Source organism: Podarcis liolepis (genome assembly GCF_965112155.1).
Source record: "Podarcis liolepis genome assembly, chromosome: 13".
Taxonomy (NCBI): Eukaryota; Metazoa; Chordata; class Lepidosauria; order Squamata; family Lacertidae; genus Podarcis; species Podarcis liolepis.
This window is the reverse complement of record NC_139573.1, coordinates 30021857-30046408: the sequence shown is the minus strand read 5'-3', so window position 1 is coordinate 30046408 and position 24552 is coordinate 30021857. Positions and strand designations below refer to the sequence as shown.

At 47.1% G+C, this 24552-nt stretch overlaps 1 protein-coding gene across 1 annotated transcript in view; it reads right to left on the bottom strand.

Moving 5' to 3' along the window:
• RAPGEFL1 (Rap guanine nucleotide exchange factor like 1) overlaps positions 1-24552 on the bottom strand; it is a 52621-nt gene that overhangs the window by 4490 nt on the left and 23579 nt on the right. The window contains exons 4-14 of the mRNA XM_083469808.1: positions 24294-24391; positions 23003-23115; positions 22291-22458; positions 21625-21722; positions 20309-20431; positions 19025-19203; positions 14779-14869; positions 10815-10865; positions 9012-9099; positions 8233-8297; positions 1577-1631 (exon numbers count right to left, since the gene is read on the bottom strand). Of these exons, the coding sequence (XP_083325934.1) occupies positions 1577-1631; positions 8233-8297; positions 9012-9099; positions 10815-10865; positions 14779-14869; positions 19025-19203; positions 20309-20431; positions 21625-21722; positions 22291-22458; positions 23003-23115; positions 24294-24391 (1129 nt within the window). The remainder of the gene's footprint in view (positions 1-1576; positions 1632-8232; positions 8298-9011; positions 9100-10814; positions 10866-14778; positions 14870-19024; positions 19204-20308; positions 20432-21624; positions 21723-22290; positions 22459-23002; positions 23116-24293; positions 24392-24552) is intronic.

Here is a 24552-nt window from a genome sequence, read left to right as displayed (position 1 = left end):
TCATGACAACTTGGCCAACCCCCAGAATCTCCTCATCTCTGTTGCTGTTTGTAAGCACCTGGGATAGTTCAGTTGGTAGAACATGAGAGTCTTAATCTCAGGGTTGTGGGTTCGAGTCCCAAATTGGGCTAAAAGATTCCTGCACTGCAGGGGGTTGGACTAGATGATCCTCATGGGTCCCTTCCAACTCTACAATTCTGTGATTCTGCAACTCTGTTTTATGTAGACTGTAAGCTCTCTGGAGAAAAGACCATGCTTCTTCTATGTTCTCTACAGCAGCATTTTCCAACTTGTGGCTTGTGACCCGCAAATGGGTCACAAAGCCTGTGTGAGTGGGAGCTTCATAAGTAAACCCTAAGTAATTATTGTTTTTTATTTTTAACAGGTATGATGAATACCTTGTGCAATTTTTTGTTTCGTTGCCTTATTACAATACTGTGTTGATGCTTGTAACTGAACATCAGAAAGGCTTAAATTTTACACCTTAACACTTGGGAACTCCTCACTGGCAGCTGGTGGCAGAGCCAATGACAGTTTACAGGGAGCTGTTTTGAGTGACTATTACAACTCACCTTTGATGCCATTTGAGTAATAATAACTACTCAAAGCAACTCCCTCTATGAGGACTTTATGGTGAGCTATCCACAGATCTGCTGCCAAGCTTAGTTAATAGTCAAGCCAAGTGTGATTTGAGATTTGGTTAGCAAAAATAAGAAATACAGTCGTACCTTGGTTTTTGAGCAGCTTACTTCTTGAACGTTTTGGCTCCCGAATGCTGCAAACCCAGAAGTGACTGTTCCAGTTTGCAAACAATTTTTAGAAGCCAAATGTCCGATGGGGCTTCCGTGGCTTCCAATTGGCTGCAGGAGCTTCCTGCAGCCAATCAGAAGCTGTGCTTTGGTTTCCGAACGTTTTGGAAGTCAAACGGACTTCCGGAACGGATTCCATTCGACTTCCAAGGTACGACTGTAACACCTTTACCCTATGTGTCCCTAATGATCTGGGATGATGTCTGAGAACCAACAGAACTACTCAGTGGCAAAAAGCAAGCTCAGCACTCCACCCCCACAACAGTTGCTAAAATGGGTTTTATCATGAAGAAAACTATCACAAATATCCATAGTTGGTTATATCTAATACGGCTCGTGCAACTGTATGTTCTTAGAATAAATTTTTATAGCTTACAAAGCATGATCCTGCAATCTGATGGCTGGTGTTCTTATTCCCATAAACATAACTGAGAATAACTTTTTAAGTACTGCACATATTTCAACAGTTTCCACATTGATTAATTTTTTTGCTTAGATGCCTCAAGTAAGGGTTATGAAACAGGCAAACTCGCAGTTATGATGCAGAAAACTGACAGCTGCTGGAGACCTGTTCATGTGACAATAAAACAATGGGTCACCATACCAAGTGAATTTGGACTTGTGGGTTCCCATACCAAAAAGGCAGGCAAGCACCGCTCTGCAGCACTTAGCATGCTGCTGGTACTGAGCACCTGTCAAAAAAGAGTAGCAATGAAGTAATTGCATTGGCTTCCCTTTGCATCCTTGGTGGGGGCATGGATACTCACAGAGGGGCCGGCTCCGGCACTTCCTGATTGTCCGAACTTTCTCTGCTACTGAGTGCTGCATAAAAGAGGAGGAGAAAGAGATGCTTCATTGTCCCAGGGCACCAGACCTTCAAATCTGCAGCTGGGAATCCCATTCTGCAAGAACCTTGGTGTTACTGTAGCTAAGATCTAAAACAGAGAGCAGCAGTGTTGTGCAGTGGCTAGAGCGTTGGACTAGGAGCTGGGAGACCAGAGTTCAGTTCCCTGTTCACTGGGTGACCTTGGGCCAGTCATTTTATCTCAGCCTAATCTACTAACCTACCTCGCAGGGTGGTTGTGAGGATTGAAGGGGAAGAACCATGTTCCCACACCACCTTGAGCTAAACATAAATGTCATAAATGAACAAATGATCTGGCACTGCTTTACATCTTCCATCAATATTTACCAACGGTTCAGTAACACCACAGAGAAAATGCTAGATTTCACAGCCACAGAAACACCTAGTATGTGAGTTGGACAGGTGACAAAAATGGATGTGTCCGAATGGTCCGTTATAAAAATGTAAGAAGAGCCTGCTGAGGAGGCTGATTAAAACTTCTACTTGACGAAAGTTGGGATTTAGGGGAATAGATAGCTCTGGGCCACTTTGCATGGCTAGCAAAACCAGAGTTATGCAGAATAATAAAGGTGGGAAAGCTGACTAGATTCTACAAATTAAGAAAATGCACATCTTTTGCTCTGATTTGCAGAATTTATACAGGTCACAGAGTTTCGCTTTCCTGGATGAAATGTAAAACATAATATTCATGGAGTACACAGGATTAACTCTCAGCAGGGGAGAGTTAATATAATAAGGAAATTGCTTTTTAAAAATATACTGAAGGATATATAATTTCAATTATTCGTTTGCATTAATTGGCCTGTAGTTTCCAGTGTGAATAGGACAGGGATTTCAGTGAATGAAATAAATCACACTTTATTATTAATATCGTTAACTGCCTCAAAATTATACTGTGCTAGAGGTCAGCAATTAGAGGCCCGAAGAGCAGATCTGCCCCCCTGAATAGTAGCAGCAGAACTGCTGCCAACCCAGAATCAAAGAGAGGAGAAAGAGGTGGTTCTGGAAAAAAGAACCTGTTGGCAGTCTACTTTTGAGGATGGACTATGCTTTCCTCAAAGCACAGCTGTTGTAAAATTAGTTGCTGACCAGAAAACTTGGATATCTGCACAGTTATTGTTACATGCATAAGGGCCTTGAGAGACGAAGGCTTTTCAGCAGACTAAATAAAATGCCTTTATAGTTCTGTACCAGTAGAGGGAGCCTAACACCACCCCATTTAAATGGTTAGGAAAAACACTCTCCACTGGCAAAGCTTTTATGCCGATATTATTTTCCATCCAGCTATTTGAAATTGTGCCTGCTGGACATATTGCTCCCTTTGCCACCAGATTCCAAGGAGTAAATTTAATAAGTCTGACTTTTACACTTTTTTAAAAAAAGAAGACACTCCTAACTTGTTGTTAAGAGTGGGGGAAGACGGGGAGAAACCTTTCAAACCTTTTAAAAGGTGGGGGAAGGTGAGAAAAACCAAGACACTCTCTTAGGCCTCACTCATTGCACCACTTCAGGGGTACAGAAGATGTAGCCCTCCAGGTGTTTCCAGACTACAACACCCATGACTACTGGCCATGCTACCTGGGGCTGATGGGAGTTGTAGTTCAACAACATCTGCAGGGCCACAGGTTCCCCACCCCACTCCAGTGTGTGTGAAGAAAACCAAAAACATTTTACCATATTTTTCGCACCATAGGACGCACCGGACAATAGGACGCACCTTGTTTTAGAGGGGGGAGAACAAGGGAAAAAAATTCTTCCGCTCTCTGCCCAGCGCCCCTTCAGTGAAGCGGCAGGAGGCACTGCGCAGAGAGTGGGAGAATTTTCCCCCTCTTGTTTTCCCGCTCTAAAACAAGGTGCCCTTTAAGGTGCGTTCAGGCGGCAACCTTGGAAGCCTGGAGAGTGAGAGGGGTCGGTGCGCACCGACCCCTCTCGCTCTCCAGGCTTCAGGTTCCTTTCGACCTGCTCTTTGGGGCTGGCGGGGGGAAGCCCACCACCAGCCCCAAAAAGCAGGTCAGAGAGCAGCGGAAAGGCGCAGCAGAGAGGCTGCTGCCATAGTCACACATCACTTCTCCAGCTGGGAGAGAGTCGCGGGGCTATGGCTTCTTTAGCCCCGCGCGCGCTCTACCGGCTGGAGAGGTGACGCGTGCCTATGGAGGCTCCTGCCATAGGCGTGCATCACCTCTCCAGCCGGGAGAGGGTCGGGGGGGGGGCTGCTTTAGCCCCGTGCTCGCTCTCCCGGCTGGAGAGGTGACGCTCGGCTATGGAGGCTCCTGCCATAGGCGTGCGTCACCTGGGAGAGGGTCGCGGGGGGGCTTCTTTCGCCCTGCGCGGGCTCTCCCAGCTGGAGAGGTGACGCGCGCCTATGGAGGCTCCTGCCATAGGCGCGCGTCACCTCTCCAGCCAGGAGAGGGTCGCGGGGGGCTGCTTTAGCCCCGTGCACGCGCTCCTGGCTGGAGAGGTGACGCGCGCCTATGGAGGCTCCTGCCATAGGCGCGCGTCACCTCTCCAGCCAGGAGAGGGTCGCGGGGGGCTGCTTTAGCCCCGTGCACGCGCTCCCGGCTGGAGAGGTGACACACGGCTATAGAGGCTCCTGCCATAGCCCCGCGTTACCTCTCCAGCCGGGAGAGGGTCGCCGGGCTATGGCGTCTTCGCTCCATAGGACGCACACACATTTCCCCTTCATTTTTGAAGGGGAAAAAGTGTGTCCTATAGAGCGAAAAATACGGTAAATGGGGGGGGGGCGTGAACCACATTTTACTTTTGAATTCTGAAGCCGATTCACTTAGTTGCCGTTATTTTCTACAACACCCAGTGGTTAAAGCAGTGATTTGTGGTTTTTTAAAAACCTCTCTTGCAACGGGGTCCTCAGAAGCTGGTCAAGGGGTTCCTCAATGGGGAGATCAGTGGACAAGCTTCGCTGAAAGACTGACTCACTCACCTACCCCAAGCAATCTCTACAATGTGCAGAAGAGAATTGGATGGTGACCTCAGAGTTCTTGAGGGAGGCGGGCGTGGAGATGCCTCACCACCAAATAAAGAAAACCAATTAATGCCAAAATGGGCTTCTAAGCTATTTACGAAGTACAAAAACCAGTTAGACGTGCATAATTAAAACACACAATAAAACAATCCCATTAAAACAACACATTAATTAAAGCAGGAGGCTTAGGTAAAGAGATCAAAAAAATGCCTATGTAAACAGGCATCATCTAAACCCCACCTGATCCCGGCCTCTTCTCCCTCTGCTGCTTCTCCTGCCAGGTGAGAGTCAGCACCTGGCTTGCTGTAAAAAGATAGTGCTGTTGTGCGTTGCTTCTGACCTGTACGAATGGCTGCTTTGTGTAGAACTTTGCAACCAGCAAGTTTCTGCTCCCGGTAGCTGAGAGCATTATTCACGGAGGACAGCTAATGTTGTCATAGCTGATCTCCTTATAGAAATATGTAACTCGTCCCAAAGATCAGCCTCGCTACACAGGGACTGGAAAACTGGCCAATCCTTTTGAAAAACACATTGAGCAGGAATCTGGGAAGTTACAGGCCTGCCAGCCTAATGTCTGCTCCAGGAAAACTGCTGGAAAGTATCATTAATGATGCATATCTACTTATTACAACTGTAAGAGAAGTTAGGAGAGGGAAATGAGGACTGCATTTCCCCTGCAACAAATATGACTATTTATGGCTGGTAAAATATTGTTTTTCTCCTGAGAGATGCCTTCCTCAGTGCACACGCATATATATTGCTGGGATTAACTGGCCATGCTTCCATGTTTCAGCTGCTAAGATATACTGAGGAGGGTAGGTTTGGCTGTGATCCCTCCAGTACTGAAAAGAGCATAAGGTGTTTGCATACACACAAAGTCAGCCTTCTATATTTCTGCATCACATATTTTACAGGTTGAGCGTTGGTACAGAAAATCAGGTTCCCAACTAAACTCCAGTGAAACCCAGATTTAAATAAAGCCCCACTTCTGGCTATCAAATGCTGCGGATTAACTGGGAGTAGGTATGGTCTGTTAACAGTCTAAAGGCACAAGTTTGGCTCAGTTAGTTGTTTGAAGGCAGAATGCTGTGCTTAGGGGAATTACTGGGGTGCCACAGCCAAAGTAATTGTAATTATGTTCTTAACGATTCCCCAGCAAAAAGAATTCCTGGAAGCTCTCCAACACATATTTTGAACTACCGAGGACCTACAATTTTATGATTTACACATCAGGTTTCTAGTTCTCATTGCTCAAGCTATCAGCAAAGCGCCTCTAGCACTCTAAGGACGGAGAGCCATTGCCTTGCATGACTCCCTTATTTCTTTTTTTTAATCCCTTATCCTCCCACATAGCCTCTCTGCTCTTTCTTCCTAAATAATTCCTTGCTGCTATTCACTATCCAGTTTCTTCCCCCTACCAGAGAAACCCCTCCTATTTAAAAACACACACACACACACACAAAAAACCAGGTTCAAAGAAGAAGTAGACAAATCGTCACATTTTGTAAAATAAGCACTTTTGTAGAAATACCCTTGTTTGGAATACATTAATAATTATACGACTTTTTTATAATTGGAGGATATGAATGTTCAGCGCAGGAATAATTCTGTGTTCTGCACAGTGTGGGGTTGGGAAGGAAATTAGAGCTCAGCTGACAGTGACGTAGCTTCATCCCTCTTCCCCCCCCACCATCCCCTCCTCCCTAGAGGCCAGGAAAATCTGGGCCAACTCCAGCATTGATCTCACATATGCGCACACACACACACAGACACACACTCGTCTCTTGACAAGGAGAGCTGGAGGAGCTTCTGTGAAGCCATCGCCATGGCAACCCGACTGTCCCACTGGGCTAGAAACCATACAGAGGACCAACCAACCGCTAGTTAATCCCCACAACCACCACCGCAGCGGGAGGGAGATGGCAGTGGGGGTGGGGTGAGAGAGACCACCTGAGCGCTTGTAGATCCTTGCAAGGTCATGCTGCATTTGCTGAGCAGAGCTCAATGCTCAAGCCTGCCAGACCATCTCTCCTCTTCCCCAGATATGCAGCAGGGACAAAATTCATGCCAAAGATCCTTTGCTGCCTCTCTCTAAAGCCACTCTGGGTGAGCAGTTTGAGAAGGAAAGGGGAGGCGAATGGGCAAAAGGGGCAACAGGAGGAGGAGGAGGAGGGCCACAGTCTCCTACAAATCACATCAGTTTCCCCTGAAGGATGGGGAGGGAGAGGAAGGCCTCCGGACACACAGCTAAAACACAAAAGTCTCCTCCAGATTGATTTGGGGTTTCTTTTTAAAATTTCTGCAACATGTCATTGGTGCAAGCACAGTGCATGAGGGGTGCATTCATCCTGGGCTGCCTGCAAATTGCTCCATTTCACAAGCAGCTCTGCATTGCTTCTCCAATGCCGTCACACAGAGGGGCGCCTCTGCACTATAAGCGTGGCAAAAGCGGAGCCAAACACATACGCCAGAGCCCAGCAGGAAATCTGGCACCAACTCAGAACTAAAGGAGGTAGCATATAAATGCAACTTACTAGAACCTAGGAAGATGACTTATATTGGTCCATCTGCACTGACTGCCAGCGGCCCTTCAGAATCTCAGGTGGGGTTATCTCCCAGCCCTTCCTGAATTTGCTGGGTATTGAACCTGGAACCTCTCTCTGTATGCAAGGCAAGGTGTTCTGCTACGGAGAGGCCATCTCTCCCTGCTACCATTAAAACAAGGGTGGGGAAAGCTTTCCAGTCTAAAGGCCACATTCCTCCATGGGCAACCATGCCAGTCATGGTGGGTGGGGCTCCAGGGCTAAAGGGGGTGGAGCCACAGACGGAACTCTTAGCTTTGTAGAGTCGGCAACATTCCAGCTGTGCAAAAGCCAGAGGTTTCTGGTTTCTACGCAGACACACACACACCTTCGTCTTGCCAAGCCAACAACATTATCACAGCTCAAGGACTCATATCAGGAGGACATGAGGCAGGAAAAGGGAGGGGTGTGGCCTTGGGGGAGAGAAGGGAGGCTAAGGGAAAACCCCAGAGGTAAGGTAAAAAAGGCTAGGTGGGGGCTCAAATCTGACCCCTGAGCCTGAGGCCCAGGCAGTATTATTGGCAGTATTATTCGACACTATCACCAGGGAGATGAAAGGGTCTCTGGAAGACAGACAGACAATTCTTTACAGCACCTCCTATCTTCGATTGCCTTCAGTTTCTGTATCCCCCCCATATCTGAAAATAAACATCTGCAGCTGCCCTCAGGAGTGTCTCTGTGGATGAACGTCTCATTTCTGCAACAGGTGGTCAGCCCTGTTCCTGCTTATTTCCGCCCAAATTTTTTGCAATCGTTGCAGTGCTTTTAAAAACTGCCCGATCCTTTATCACACGGATAACTGCTTTTATTTAACTTCACAGCCTCCCACTTTGGGGTACAGATTTGTCTCATGCAACAGGTTGGAATAGATAGCTTTTGGATTCCTCCCAGTTCTCTGGTTATTATTCCCATTGTGGAGTTTAAGTAATTGTGCTCGGCACTGAAGACAGAAGAACATGCAGGGGCAAAAGACTTGGAAGGGAGGGATGTTCTTACCAGCTTCTCTACATTGACTAGTCCGTCCACCAAGGTTTTGCTAGCCTCATGCAAAAATGTCAGATCTGAGTGTTAGAAGGGGAAAAAAGAAGAGGAAAAGTTTATGAGAGGAGAGAGGAGGAGTGGTAGCCTGGCAACAGTTAAATTCTATTTTTTTTAAAGGTGCCTGGTTGTAACTATGGCCTGGAAATGCTTCCCTCCAAGCCCAGGCGCCCAGGATGGTTTGTGGCAATTAAATGATGAGAGAAAGGGGAACTCTGCACATGCTCTTACGATGACAGCGGCTGTATACAGTGTAGGGAGGGCTTATAAACTGCAAGGACTCAGGTGACAGGGGAGGTGAAGTGTTTGAAACACACTGTGTGTGCACTTGCACACACTCACGATCCCATCCAGTGATGGCTGGTTAAAAACATCAAAACACAGACCCCAAGTCTATCTTTCCCATAGGAGTGAACAGAAAACATTCATGTATAGGGAGGAAAGACAGCATGTACTCACAGTCACCTCTGCAATGTGAGTCAGACATGGTCACCCCTTTCATTGGGAATCGAGCCTGGCCCTATTTTGCATAGCCCCGCCCTTTCTGGTTCAGGGTTCTCTTTCTTGGTCACACTTCAGTGTGACAGGACACTGCAAGCGAGCTTTTCCTACAGAGGTACGTTATTTTTTCAGGTGCCCCTAGTTCAAATTAAGCCCCAACCAGGATAGCCAAGACAAAGCTTTCTACACACCCCAGTTCAAAAACAGCAATCCCCGCTCCAGCAGGTGTGACTCACCTTTTAGGATGAGGGGCACGAAGGGGATAATGGGGGGCTTCATTCTCGAGAGGACTTCTCTGTAGCTTTTATGATTCCTGCAGGGGTCCTGCAAGGCAAAAGAGAGAGAAAAAGACGCTGTTGTTTCTCGGCTGGAGGAAGATGCAGAAAAACAACTGCTGCCAAAGTACAGCTGGGGCCATAATACCAAAAAGTTAACACTGTTAAGTGCAGATAGCTGAGCACGCAGGTGCATCTGGAGATGGGACTTCTTAAAATATTATTTTTAAAATATGAAGAAAGTCTGGACTAGAAACAAAGGGCTTTAAAAAAAAAGGAAGGTGAGAAAAGGAAACTGAGGGGGGAAAGAGAAGGGAATGGTCACCATCTTTCTTTTATCTGTGACCTCCTGACGATGAAAACCCATCTCCTTGACTAATTCATTTATCAAGGTAGTGATTTCCAATCTCCCTACCAGCAGAGAATTCCTTTCCCACTAACTTGCATGATGTGGAGCCAATACATGGTTGCAGAGCATGCAAGGTCATGTTTGGGGGACACTCACTTCAGTTGCGCTAGGCCTCTTGGGCTTCACTCACTGCCCTACCTCAGAGATGAGGAAGCTGGACTCACACTAGGCAACTCTCCACTGGCCATGATGGCTGAAGCTGATGGGAGTTTTAGTTCAACAACATCTGAAGAGCCACAGGTTCCCTGCTCTTGTTGCATCTGTACTGAGAGTGTAACCTAGAACAAAACCTACAAATCTTCCACAGCTGCATGTTGTGCAGGAGATCAGAAGTAGTGGGCCTATCTTTCAGGGAATCTCTCTACTGTCCCCAAACTTCTCCATAAGGAGTTCCAATGAGCTTCCAAAGAGCCCCAGGGTTCTCTGCGGCACAGTCTGGAAACTGTTGCATTAAGGAAGTAAAAAAGTTATATTCTGCTAGAGGACAGCAGTAGGGGTATTTCACACTACAGATCTGAGATCATCGAAGGGCAAAAGACCCATGCCATATCCTGATTGTTGGGGATGGAATAGCTATACAACTTTGTATTTACATAGTATATTTCCTAACTGGATCAAAAATGCTAGAGATAGCTCAGTGATCGTTATCACAACCCTGAAATTTAAATATTATTTAAATTAGGCATCTTTATTTAGCATTTGCTTGCACAAAGCTTACAAGGTGGTTAGACTATGTCTAATCTTGATTCAACATTCTTTCTGATTTGTTTATAGGGTAGTTAAATAGGGTTGCCCTCCGTCTGGAATTTCCTGGACATAGCTGGGATTCAGCCATCAGAAACAGTGTCTGGGAAAATCTGGACATGTGGCAACCCATGTCGGAAGTGTATATTTTGGTGAATTTCCATAAAAATAGCCCAAAATTTCAATTTGGCACAACTTTTGTGTCTGGATTTTCACTTTTTGAAATATGGAAACCCTAAGTTACATGACAGTGATCATTCATCCTGCATCCATGCTCAATTGGTTGTGGGATATTTATAGGTCTCCCTCAAATTATTGGTTCATCTCACACTTTTCAATGCATTTCTGCATCACTTTCCTAACAGCAAAAGTCTGTTGTTATTTTTTTAAAATTGGATTTGTGGGGCTTTTGGAACAGCGAACTTTAATCCACTTCAACTGCACAAACCTAAAGTTCTGGTCCACGCATGACTCAAAACAGTGACAGTCAGGAGGCACCATAAGAGGAGTGATAAGGGTTTGCTTAAGGCTAGACAGAAGATAGTTAAAGCAGAGAATAGAGTGCGGGCCTCTACTCTAGCTCTAAACAGAGGAAGTGCAAAAGGGCTCACCGTTAGGTTCTCAAATTTCCGGAACAGGTTTTTAAATTTCCCTGGAAGCTTCTGGAAAAAAGCAAATGAAAAAAACTCAGTTCAAAACAGTGACTCGATAGGTCTTATTTATTTATCACATTGATAATACTATCTTTTCCTCCAATGAGCTAACAGGGGAGCGCAACATCGCGGCAGGCCGTATGAAGGTCCTGAGCTGGGCTAGCTGCAGCGCGGGCTTCAACTCTGGGTCTGGGCTCATGTCCAAAATGCCAGTTCCAGAATGGGACTGGAAAACCTGCATTCCATGGATCTGGATTTGGGGTAAATAACAAGTCTGTGGCCTCAATGGTGCACAGTTATAATGCATACCTCCAAGGCTATATGAATAGACCTGGTATTAAGAGCAGTCAGACATGTATGTGATGGATTTACACAGAGGGTACGGCTTATCAATGCCCACTGTAGTCATTGTGGCTATATACTGCCTTCAGTATTAGTCAAGGCACACTAGCAGCAGAGGGCTAATTTGCACGTCACTGGCCACTGTGAAAGCAGGATGCAGGACCAGATAGGCTTTTGGTCTGATCCTGCAAGGCTCATCTTAGGTTCTTATGGAAGACCCGTCTCCCGTTTGTCTCACGGTAACCTCGTTGCATATTTTGGGGAGTGGATGAACCAACCCGGGGAAATGTGCCAAACATGATTTGTCTCATGCAATGAGTCAGCCTAGGTGTTGGTGCTGAACTAACCCTGATGGGCAGCATGTCTGGGAGTGCACATGCAATGTGCACATGCAATGTGCAGCGACTTGCCCGACACAAGGCACTGCCCTCAGCCCTCAAGGGTGTGGCAGTCTCAGTTTAGGAGAAAGGAAACCCAAGACTCCCCAGCACCAAAACATGTTTTGAACTATTGTGAAATATTTTTCCCCCAAACCTTTTAACATTTTCCATACTGTACTTCCACTTTAAAAAGCCATCCAAGGGTATACATACATACATACATACATACATACATACATACATTTTTAAGCAACATAATCATCTGTAGAGGCACTGTCCCCCATGTTATAGAGACCTCAGCCAGAAGCCAGGCATTTAGCGACACTGGTCCCATGTTATGGAACACACTTCCAGCAGAGATGCGACAGGCACCCTCGCTTTTGACTTCCAAGCATCTCTTGTAGACTTTTCTTATGTCAACAGACCTTTGCAGCTAACTTCTCTTTCTTCTTATTAGCCAGTCACTTTAATGATTATCTGTATTGTTTTGAATAGTTCCATATGTTTTAACATTGTATATAATGATAATACTTTATGATACTGAGGTACGGAAATGCTTTTATACATAAATACGATTAAGTAAGCAACAAGCAAACATGAACATAATCCAGAAAAACCAAAGAACCGCCTTTGTGAATCGGATGGTTTTGATGACGTTTGATGATACCTTGGGTTTAATATGCCAATATATGACAGCGCCCTTATGAATGGGTCTTTAGCCTATATAGCCCCTTTCCACATCCCTCCCCTCCCTGCAAGTGAGCAAAGACACCACAAACTTCCATTAACTACAGTTTCACATTTCAATGAAGCCTGAAAACAGCTTTGGAACAATCCAAGATATTAAGTCTACTTCAAGCCATGGTTTAGGATACTCCAAAGCTGCTGCTGCTGCTGCTGCTATTTGTTTATTTGCAATATTTATGTTTCACCTGTTAATGGAAGTTCACTGGGTGGCTCACAGAGTTTGGGCAAAACGGGAAGCTAAAATCAGTGGGGAAATTATTGATTTGTTTGCTGGCTCGTGTAAAAGGAAAGAGAGCAAAAGGGGATGCATGTATAGGCAAAAGCACTTGCCTGAGGGAGAAAATAGCATCCTGCCCCAGTTCTGTGTGCAGACGCCAACCAGACTGATAGCTGGATTATATTGCAACACTGGTGACGGGGCAGAGTCCTCCAGCACAGGGCAGAAGGCTCACTTTTACAGGGCGCAAGGCAGGCTGTGTGGCACACCTCACTGCTCCTGCCTACCCTCTACCCCCAGCAGTTGCCACCAGATGCAGCCAGCTCATTCTGCCTAATGACAGGGCCGGCCCTGAGCCATAAGCTCATTCATACCTCAACTTATTATGCTAAAATATGGTAATCCATCCTCTCCCACTGAGTCCAGTGTTGTGCTTCTAACAGCAGCCTGCTAGCCTGATGCCTCTTGGAGCTCTGCAAACGACGTTCCAGAATCACCTAGTATTCCGAAACATTCTGCCCCTATACACGGAGCTCGTGTGACATTCATTTGTCACAGCTATCAGCCTCCGAGTGAACGCTTAAGCTGTTTTGAGTCTCACTGATTTTCATCAGAAAGCAGTTGCCTAACTCTCTCCGACAGAAATCAACGAGACTTAAAATGTTCTTAGATTTGTCTGGGGTTGCGCCCTCAAAGTGGTACGGTAAATACAGATATTATCCCACAAGCCATCTTAAGCGCTGGCTTTGGCGGTGCAACAGCTAAAGACTTAGCCAAACAAGAATATATTCACTTGACACCCAAGCTTAGAAAGCATATAATATGGTGACGGGGCCAATTCAACACATTTTCCCGCCTGAGGTGAAGGAGAAAATTGTCCCTTCCCCATTCCATACACAGAAGTTGATTGGAGCAGCCGCTGAATCTTACTTCCACGGGCTTGTCCACATTTGAGGCAATATAATACTTTGTGTTATATAATTCACTCAGAGAAGCAGCGGTGGCCACCAATTTGGATAGCTTTGAAAGAGGATTAGACAAATTCATGGAAGATAACACTATCAATGGCTACTAGCCTTGAAGGCTATGACCTGCCTCCACAGCTGGAGGCAGCAATGCTTCTTGAATGCCCAGCTATGTTTAGCCGGGATCAGGACCATTTCCCACAGGGGAGGATCCTGTTGCTTCCAGAAGCCTTATGGCTCCCTGTTTATCTCCCTCCTCCGGGATGATGACCCAGTTTGATAGCAAAGATTATGTGTGAATTCTTAGGGAGGAGCACAAGAAAGGAAAGGAGGGAGAAACCCTTTCATAAAAGTACGTGCACCCACAACTCCTGGCAAACAGGAAAGACTGCAATTGCAAAAGGGCTGGAAATACAGAGAGGAGGAAGGAGTGTGGGTGGATATTAAAGAGAAAGTAAGTGTGTGTGTGTGTGTGTGTGTGTGTGTGTGAGAGAGAGAGAGAGAGAGAGAGAGAGAGAGAGAGAGAGAGAGAGAGAGAAGGGGTTCTGGAAAACTGAACGAAACCCACACATACCAAACTGAGAGCTGTGAGTGTTGCCTTGTTATGATCCACCTTGGCTTCTGAGAATCTGTTCTTCTTTTGGGTGTTAACATAAAGTGTTGCATTTATTCACTTTTAATTATTTTTTCTAAAGTATACACAAGAGCATAGCTGCTTCCACAATTAGATCCACAATTAGTCTCTGAAGCCTTGGTTTTCTTGCTGGTTCATCTCAAGTTCCCTGGTTCTGCAGAAGTGCTTTTGGTTTTCCAGCATTTCTGCATTGTTTCTAAGCTGCTTTTTATATTACACGTGTTTTACGTTTGTTCATTGCCACAAGGGCCTACTCTTGGCTGAACTTTTAGGATATAAGGCTACAACCACCCCGCCCCAGCAGCGGCCAGTGGGGAGAGGGCAAACGACGCTGGGGTGGGGCAGGACAGAGTAGGTACTGCCCTGACCTTACCAGGGCCCGGCCTCACCCCAACTCTGCCTAGGTAAGCTACAATGACAGCCGTGTCAAGAGGACAGCTCCGCCCCACCAAACCAGCTGCTGCTGTTTTAAATAGCCAACGAACCAATGTGTAGATTTTGGGGTTTTGACTGTAGAAGAGGAACTGCTTAGTTGCAGAATCTGGATGGGGTTGGGCGGGATTACACATAGCCGTGCCACCCCCACCCCACCCCCACATACATATGTGAACAAATCAGGCTCCCTGGTTCTTCTTACCTCCCAGGTGAGACGCAAACGGCTGACAGGTGCGTTGTTGAGCCCTATAACCACGGCATAGAACGTCAACATGTCCTGGTTCTGTTTACATCTGTGGGGAGGGGGGAAAAGGGGGCAGGTAAGAAGTCAGACACTGATAAAGCTCAAGCTTGCAAAAGCCTCTGCTGGGATAACCATTGTAAGCTCTCTAGAACAGCAGCCACTTTGCTCCTACATTCAGTATCCATCACCTAGCATCCTCTGGACAGAAAGCAAATGCAAATCAATAGTAACTGAATTATGTAGGGGCCGGAGTGGTTCCCCTTAAGGAAACCCACAAGCCCCAACCCATAGCTCCCACCACTTGTAGCAAATGGGGGCCACTGCAAAAAAATAAAAACCAGGAGGCCACAGGCCCTCTCTACAATCCAAGCACCTATGATTCATAGTATTCAAGACCAGAAAGCCTAACCAAACCCACTTCCAAGTACATGGCTCTGCTCAGCTCCTCACTCCAGCCTCCAGCCTTTCTGGCCTCCTTTCCCCACTCCTCAATGCAGAAAGCAAGCTGAGAAGGAAGCCGAAGCTATAATACAGCTGTCGTGGGCTGTTAGAGTCACTCTGGGTGATGGTGTCAAGGTTGTGACTTCACCAGCCACTAGCGCCCAGGGAGGCAGGAGGCAGCCTGAACATGCGGGGGAAAGGCAGACAGGGATTCCCAGCAGCAGCTGAACACAACAAGACCAGAGCAAAGATGGGAAGGCAGGGGAAAGCAGCAGCAATTTTGTTGTGCAAAGGCACTATCTCTTCCCTGCATCTGCAGACCATTGGCTTCACCGCCTCATCTTTTCTCCCCCATACTAAACTCTTAACCCACCCCCTTTCTCCAACATCTTCTTTCAGTCTCCCTCTCTCTTTCGTCTTCCTTTCCTTCCTTTCGGTGGGAAAGAGTGACTAGGAAACGGCTACCCATAAGGGTTCATACATAACAAAAAGCCACAGTGTGCTTAGCTGAAGTATGGCTTGTCCAAATGTTTGAAGTCAATCCAGCAGCCTAACTATGGCTTGTGTTTCTGGCTACAAGCCATGGTTTGTGGTTGGCTTACAAACCATGATGTCATTACCATGGTTTGGCATGCCTGACCCCTAACAAACTATGCTTAACTATGGTTTGTTTGGCTATTCCACCCACCCACCCAATACACTCACCAAACTACAAAGGCACAAGGCAAAAGCAACTGGGAAGCAAGCCAAGCTTTAGAGAAGCAAGGCATGGCTTGTTAGCTTATCTGTGAAATCTGTGGTTTGTTGAACAAGTCATGGGGAAGCAAACCATAGATTAGTGTTCTGTGCTAGTGCAGCCAAAGTGTTTTCAAAACACTTGGGACAGAGCATCCTGCACTGGAATACAGTTAGAAGAAGAGTCTTGAGATTGATTTATTTATTAATCGCCAAATGCTACCATGCTCAGATCTCTGTTTTGACAGGCACCACTCTGAGGAGGTGCGGGTGCACTTTGGGATGCAGGTGGCACTGTGATCTAAATCACAGAGCCTAGGGCTTGCAGATCAGAAGGTTGGTGGTTTGAATCCCTGCGACGGGGTGAGCTCCCGTTGTTCGGTCCCAACTCCTGCCAACCTAGCAGTTTGAAAGCACATCAAAGTGCAAGTAGATAAATAGGTACCACTCTGGTGGGAAGGTAAATGGCATTTCTGTGTGCTGCTCTGGTTCGCCAGAAGTGGCTGAGTCATGCTGGCCACATGACCCGGACGCTGTACGCCGGCTCCCTTGGCCACTAAAGCGAGATGAGCGCTGCAACCCCAGAGTCGTTTGCAACTGGACTTAATGGTCAGGGGTCCCTTTACCTTTACCCTGAGGAAGTACGGTACACTTTTAGCATGGCTGGGGCCATGTGCACTTTGTGCAGAGCAAACAAACAAAAATTAAAATTCTGAATTCTACAACATGTAAAAATTACATAAATTAAGTACATTTGCACAACTTATTCTGCAATTCCCCTCTATTTTGCAGGGCACTGAAGCCCCACCCCAATCTTCATCCAGTGAAATTCTTGTTCAGCCCTGTCTCCCACGGAATTCTGGCACTGCACTCTGGTAGTCTGACTCAGAATAAGGAAGCTCCTTATAGCCTCTTTGCAAACAATTGCACATCTTAATAAAACATTTCCTTCTCCATGGATTTATTTTCCTCAAAGGTTTCAGATTACAACTATGCAAATGAACTTTATGCTTCATTATCAATTCCAAACACAAATTTTGCCCAGCCCTAGTTATAAGCAGTTTGACAGACAAGGGACTTGAGTAATGCTGAGGCATTACTTTTCTGCAATCGCCTGGAAACAGAATAAAAATGGAGGTTCAATAGGCTGCTTAATATAACAGGACAAAGCCAGACCCCCAGATCAATCTATTTCTATACCATTTACTCAGAAGTTAAATCCTGTTCAGCAAAAACACCCTACAGCTTTAATTAGAAGCTTCCTTTGTGCAGTTTCTGCTTCCAGTTTGCTTTCTCTTGAGTGCAGCCAAGCTATTACTGATTAATTCCCCTTTATCAATCTGTTCCTATGCATATCTGCTGATAAATAGGTTAATTACAGTCATATTTTCATGGCCATCATTTGCTTTGTTACAAAAGATAAGAGAAACTCAGGAATTAAACCACCCACATGAGGAACAGGACTGACTGTGGGGAAATGAAGGGGCAATTCACCAGTGTGCTAAGCAGGAAGTAGTGAGGCAAAGGAAGCTATTGCGTCCAGGTGCTAATCAAAGCAGGGGTAGCTAACCTTTTCAACCCAAAGATTGCACTGACAGCTCCCTAACTTTCTGAGGGCCATGTCCAAGTGGTGGGCATGGCTACCACACATACAGACACATGCGCCACAAATGAAGTACATGCATAACACATCCTCCCCATATAGACACATCCACACTCACCACACAGACACAGTGGCCCTGAGCAAGCCGCCACTACTGCAATCATGGTGGGTTGGGTGGCAAGTTCTGCAGCAAAGCTGAGAAAAGCCACCACCATGGCTGGCTGGTGGGAACACCCTGAAAGCAGGAAGGACCACTCTGATCCTCTCCAGTGTTTCAGCAGCCCTTGGGAAACACTGGAGAAGATTGGAGTGCCTCTCCGCATTCCCAGAGCACTCCAACCTGCTCTCAATGTTGGCCGCTTGCTTACTCACTGCTGCTGCCAAAACCACCTCAGTCATTCGATGCCGCTGCCACTAACAAAACTACGGTGATGACTTGGAAGCAGTGGGTAGATGATTGTGGGTTCAGATAGCTCCGATTCTTCTGAGTAGGATTTGACACCTTTTTCTTGGTAGGGCTCCAATGCTTTGAGCAGCAGTGGAATAGGCAGGAATTCGTCAAGTGAATTTCCCCCCACTGTTGCCTCTCTGTGTTTGGAAATTCCCTCTGTGATGGCTCTCTGCCTATCATGCAGCCCTTAAGGATACAGGAGCCTCAGAAAGAAAAAGAGGTGGCAAACAGAATTTGAAGGCTACTTGGAAGGTAACTTACTCTACTGGTGTGTGGGGCACTTTTGCTCAATAAAACATGATCATCCATTCTTAGGGGAAAGATTTAAGCTGGTAAACCCAACTACATTTAGCCCAAATTACTGCACAGGCAGTGGCACCCATTGGGATTGGTGAGGAGGAAGACAGTAGGCAGACTGACAGTAGGCAGGCAGAGCCAACTAATTCTGGCGTTGTCCCCACCCTCCGCCCTGCTGAGTTCTACAAGGGCAACACTGGGACTAAGGAAGAAGCGGCCAAGCAGTGTCACACACTGGACTGGTTCTAAGGAAGAAGGTAGGGAAGGCAGGGACTGGTTTAAAGCAGACTGAGGTTGATGACACAGTGCCCCTTTTGCCCTATCAGAACAGCCTCCACTTTGGACAGAACTGAAACTGGCACCCCATGCAAGTAAGGAACACAATCTCAGAGAGGGGATTCAAATTAATACATGCTATGTAGCGGCCACTTAAGAGACTTCTCAAATTGTGTCTCTCAGTGCATGGAGAGCCACTTACATGTCCAAGCGGCGACAAAGCAAATTTCACCAAAACCATTGCAACCCTGTTTTCTCAGATATTGGAGTAGCTGCAGGAACTCTGTTGGACAGAGAAGCTGTTCAGGTTGTGCAAAGTCTTCAAACAATCGCCAAAGGCTTGATCTTTGCATGTCTCTACCCTGGCCCCAGACAGAAAAGGATTAAGATGCGGCACTCACACAGCTGCCACCTTGATGAACTTCTTGAGCAGGTGGGCCCGCTTTCCGAGCGACTCGCACAGGAGCACCTCCGTGGCCACCCAGTGCTGAACTTCACTGCAGCGCTGCAGCAGCAGCTCTAGGTTGGCTGTCTCCCGCCGACCACGTTCCCCATGGAACACGTAGTCCACGAATTCCAGCTACAAACAAGGATGCCAGAGCAGAAGTTAATAGCCTGCGTGCCTGTAGCCCTCCCCTGGCCTGTAGTGAAGGGAAAGGACGCCTCACTCCACACAGTGGCGTAGCCAATGTGGTTACCCCCCCAAAATATATATATATATATTACTGGGCTACAATTTGCATCAGTTTCAGCCAGCACTGCCAGTAGTCAAAGGTCGCAGGAATTGTAGTTCAGCCCCACTGGGCGGGGGGACACATTGAGTGTCCCTGCCTTACAACCACAACACCAGCTATCCGGTTAAAAGGAGTGGCTTCATCCTTCAGTCCTTTTTATATAGATCAAGGATGGAGAAGGGGCAGAGGAGAGACTACACAGAGGGAACATAAGAATAATAGAATTGAGGACCTAGTTCTCATTGAGATGATCAAACCATGTCTCTGGGCTGTACCACTTCAGAGGGGAGAGGGGCTCCCATGACTGAATGCTCCTTGGGATGGGGCAATGGTGGATTTCCCTCCACAAAGAAAGCTAGCTGCCAAGGAGACACCTATCCCTTTCTCTGACATGCTAATTGTCTCCTGAATCATGCACTTGAGGGCAAACCATGCGATTAACATCCCATGCAGTTTGATCCTTCATCTGTGGCTGCTCTGAATGTGAAGGCACCACCCTATTAGGGCAGAGATAGGGAACCCAGGGGCTGAAGGCCTCTCTATCTAGCCCCTAGGACTCTTCCCCAAGCCACACCCATCACCAGCCCTGCTCTGCACTTTCCTCAAGTGCCTTTGCCTTGTGCGTGGCTCTTTTGCTGAACCAAAGTAAGGCTCACAATTGTTGCTCCACCCATTTTGGCCATTGCCCTGCCCACCATTGTCATGTGACTGCCCATCCCCACCGCTCAAAGGTTGCCCATGAAGGAATGTGGTCCTCACGCTGAAACAAACTCTTCACCCCCTGAATTAGGGCATCCAGCCTGTAATATTGGCACCTAACCTAGCTGCCAATCACTTCTGAAGGCCATGCACATCCTTCTTAAGTTGGAACATTTTCAGACTTCCAATCCAACTCCCTCACCCAGTTTCCTCCGTGCTCACCAGCTATGGGGGCACATTTGTTTTTGTTACCTCATGGACACAGCGGAACAATTCCCAGTGGAAGGCTGTGAGGTGATTCGCCACGTCCTCAGCTTCAACCCGGTGGATCTCCGTGTCACCTGGCGACACCTGGATTTCCTCAGGGAGAGGGACCTGGAGGAAAGGCCAAGTTTGTGGAGAGCAGGGAGAGAGATTCCAATGTGTGTGTCAGAACCAAGAAGAAAACCTGGGTGTTTTTAGAGCACAAGAGGGGGAAAGTCTTTCTGGCAACTGCAGCTCCCTGATCCCACAGAGGCACAGAAGCTCACAGTGGGGCAGGGGCTGGGAACCTTTTTCAGTGCAAGAGAGACGATGTCATCTACCAGACCCCACCAGGGTGATTGAGGGGACCTCCTTGTTCTGGAAAGTGAATGAGGTGATAACATGGGCTTTCTGGTTTTACTAGTGAAGGTTTAGGACAGAGGAAGTGCAGATAAATAATCAAGCAGAGATTGAACACTTTCCCCCCTTTTCCTTGATAGGGTTCCTACTTCACACTGGCAATTTAATGGTAACACTTCTTTGCTGGGTTGTTTGCACTGCTAATTAGAATCTAAAGGCTGCATTTCAGCTGGCTGAAGGCCTTTCATTAAAGCTCAATGTGTTCTACAAGCCGAATCTATGCAATTAGAAGTACACGGCCCTGAGTTCAATGGTGCTTACTCTCAGGGTAATTATGCATAGGACGTAGTCATGCCAACTGGCTGATCAGGGATGTCAACCCAGGTCTCCTCGGCCAAATTCCAACATACTATCAATACACCACCCTTTGCTAGCTAACATAAGGTAAAAGACCCCTGGACAGTTAAGTCCAGTCAAAGGCGACTATGGGGTTGCGGTGCTCATCTCACTTTCAGGCCAACGGAGCCGGCATTAAATGGAACACTGTGACAGAAACCAGAGTGCATGGAAATGCCGTTCACCTTCCCGCAAAGCGGTACCTATTTATCTACTTGCACTGATGTGCTTTCAAACTGCTAGGTTGGCAGGAGCTGGGACAGAGCAACAGAGCTCACCCCGTCGTGAGGATTCGAACCACCGACCTTCTGACTGGCAAGCCCAAGAGGCTCAGTGGTTTTGACCAAAGAGCCACCTGCATACCTAACATGCTCTATGACTGTCAGCTGAGCCTGATAAATTGGGTATTACACAATATACTGCTATAGCAGCTGTCATGAAGAGTTCCTGCACATCAAAATTTACCTCTACACTACTGCTTACACCAAGAAACGTATCACAGCGCCCGCATGACAAAAAGTCCCTGCCAGCCGAGGGAGGAGCAGAGCGGAAGAAAGGAACTCACTCACCAGCGATGGGAAACTCTCCTTAGTGCAGGCAAAGAGATGGCTGTTTATCCCCAGGGTAGTGAAAACACACTCTTCATTGGGCTGTAGCACAGATTTCTCTGGCAAAAAGCAAGGAAAGAAAGAGTTCCTGAACAATCTGGAGCAACAGCAGGAACATATCTCAAATATATATATATATATTGTTCAGGGTCCTGTTTATGTTCAGGCCCTGTTTATGTTCAGGGTCTGGTAGGGTTTTTCCTCAAGTTCAAACTGGACAGGGACTCTTGCTCCCCCACACCCCGAAACACCCCTTCTGTATGTAGATCACTTCTTTGAGGCATATGGAAATAGGGCACTTGATCACAGTGCAATGTGGCCAGGATTCTATTAGGGCAGAGGCTCAGAAACCCATGGCCCCTTCAGATATTATTGGACTATAGCCACATTCACATATACGTTTAAAAGCATTATGATACCGCTTTAAACAACCACAGCTCCTCCTAAAAAATTTGGGAAGCTATAGGTTGTTAAGAATGTGGAGGGTTGTTAGGAGACCCGTATTCCCTTCCCAGAGCTACAATTCCCAGAGTTCCCTGGGAAGAGGGACTGGTTGTTAAGTCGCTCTGGGAATTGTCACTCTGCCATTGTTGCCTTGTCCCCCACCCCAGCTCTCGGGGGAGTTACCTCCTGAGGACGCTACTGCCACCAGGATGAGAGCCTCCTCCCGGGTGGGCTGCTCATCCGAGTACTGGAGCTTCTCAGTCACCGAGGCGAGGATGTCCTGCACGGAGGCCGAGAGGCGGCTGCGGATGGTGACATATGAGTGGTCTGGCATGTAAACACGGCAGAAGACTAGAAAGAAACAGAGCCGAGAGGCTGGAGGTTGGAATCCTTAGCCAGCAAAGGACAGCCATGCTGAACAAATACACTCAGTCTGGGAAAAACTAAAAATAACAATCATCCTGCAATAAGGAAGGGATTCGGCCTACTGTCGCTGTGGGATTCAATCCCCTTTGTCGACTCATCCTCACAACCTTGAGGGGCTTCCCAGAGGCTCTTCTCCAGCCCCTTCCTCTGAGGGACACTTGGAGGGTGATGTCAGAGGGAGCATTCCCAGCTGCGGCTCCTAGTCTGTGGAAGGCTCTCCGCAGTGAGGTCCGCCTGGTGCTTTAAGCACCAGGTAAAGGTTTACCTTTTCACTCAAGCTTTTGAAGTGATTTTGTTCTATTATTTGTGTGCTGCCAAAGCTTTCTATGGTTGTAATTTGATGAGGAGGATTTATGGGTGGAATTGCAGAACTATGTCTGCAGCTGCACTCATCAGCCCTTTTAAAGACAATCCAAGCGGGAACCCCAACACGACCGTCACCAACGCCCTCATCTCCTTTAATACTCACTTTCATCTGAGCCACGGAAAGCGACCCGTGTCTGGAGGCAGGAATCTATGCGCCGGAAATGCCTGAAAAGAGGTTTGACTTGCTTGCTGGGGGGATGGCTTTCTTCAGTCACCCTGCAGCCAATAAGGCAAGATTTAGAAGCTAGAAAAGGGGCAAGCAACATGGGCAACAATGTGGGAAATTTTCAGAGGAGCAGGGCATCCATGCCATTCTGTGAGGGGTTAAGGAGTCTGAATTTCTGAATGCAGTTTCTAAGGAGCATTCAGGGCAGAGGCAGGGAGCCAGGGGTCCTGCAGATGTGGCTTGACTCCCATCATCCCCAACCACTGGGCCATGCTAGCTAAGGCTGATAGGAGTTGGGAGTCCCACAACATCTGAAGGGCCACAGGTTCCCCAATCATGATTTAGGGATTTCAGAGGCAGTTTGGCCAGGGAGATTGTTGTGAGAGTAGGCTGCTGCTTGTAACAACCCACCATTAGACAGCTGGCCACTATTAGAAGAGTCTAAACATTTACCCCAAGAGTTGTCTCCTGGACCTGGAAAGCACAGGGCGAAAGGTAAATATGGAAAAACCCTAAGCTTTCTATGTTCTTATATACATCAGTACCATGTACAGTATACGTAAGTTGTTTGGGTTGCAAAGTAACAAGGATTGCGGTGACCTCAGCTTTATGAAAGCTTCCACTATTCAGAACTAGGTATAGCATAGTGGTTAAGAGCATGGCCCTCCTTGATTTCTAGTTCCAAGGAGATGACCTCTTAGTTTGCAACCTTTGGGGAAGTTCATATCATCCCCTCTAAGCAAAGAAAGAAAGTGTGTAGGTGTGTGTGTCGCAGGACTGCACAGGAGGGATCTGGCCCTGCACACCACCAAACACCATGTTCAAACGTTCTACTTGGGTGCCACTGTATGCATGTAGCTCCTCCATATGGAGAGGGATTGTGACTGCATGAGGAGAACGACTACTGACACAGAAGTTTGAATTCCTGGAGTCCTGGGGCTTATTTAACCTGAGCTATCTTGTTGAAACTTTGCCCAGCAAATGCACAAATGAAAAACAGTGGTCTGCCCAGGAAGATGCGGTGACAGAGGAACATGGAAAGCGGCAAAGTTTGTGCAGGCGAACCTCCACAACAATTGTTTTGCCTAGATGTGGAGGAGGTTACATGAAACCCGTTCTTGTGAATGCAGTACCGGCAACATAATGCACGTAGGAAAAGCAGCCTGAGAGGTTTCCCCATGCAGGAGAAATTCTGCATTCCATATTCCAACTCCCCCTCTCCCCTTACTTGAGTTCAACTGTCTCCACAAGCTGATGAAGCTTCAAAATTTCATCTTCCAGTTTGTGATAGAGGGAGGAGTCCTTCATAATGAGCAGATACAGGTCCTAGGAGAAAAGAAAAAGTGGCCTGATCCATCATGCTCTGATATAAAAGGAAGGGGTACCTTCTATTTTGGCCCCCCTGGATCTACGGCTATTTGCCACCAAGTAAGGCAAAAGGACATTGGGGCGGGGGACTGCGGCTGGACTAATACTTTGCAATCTGT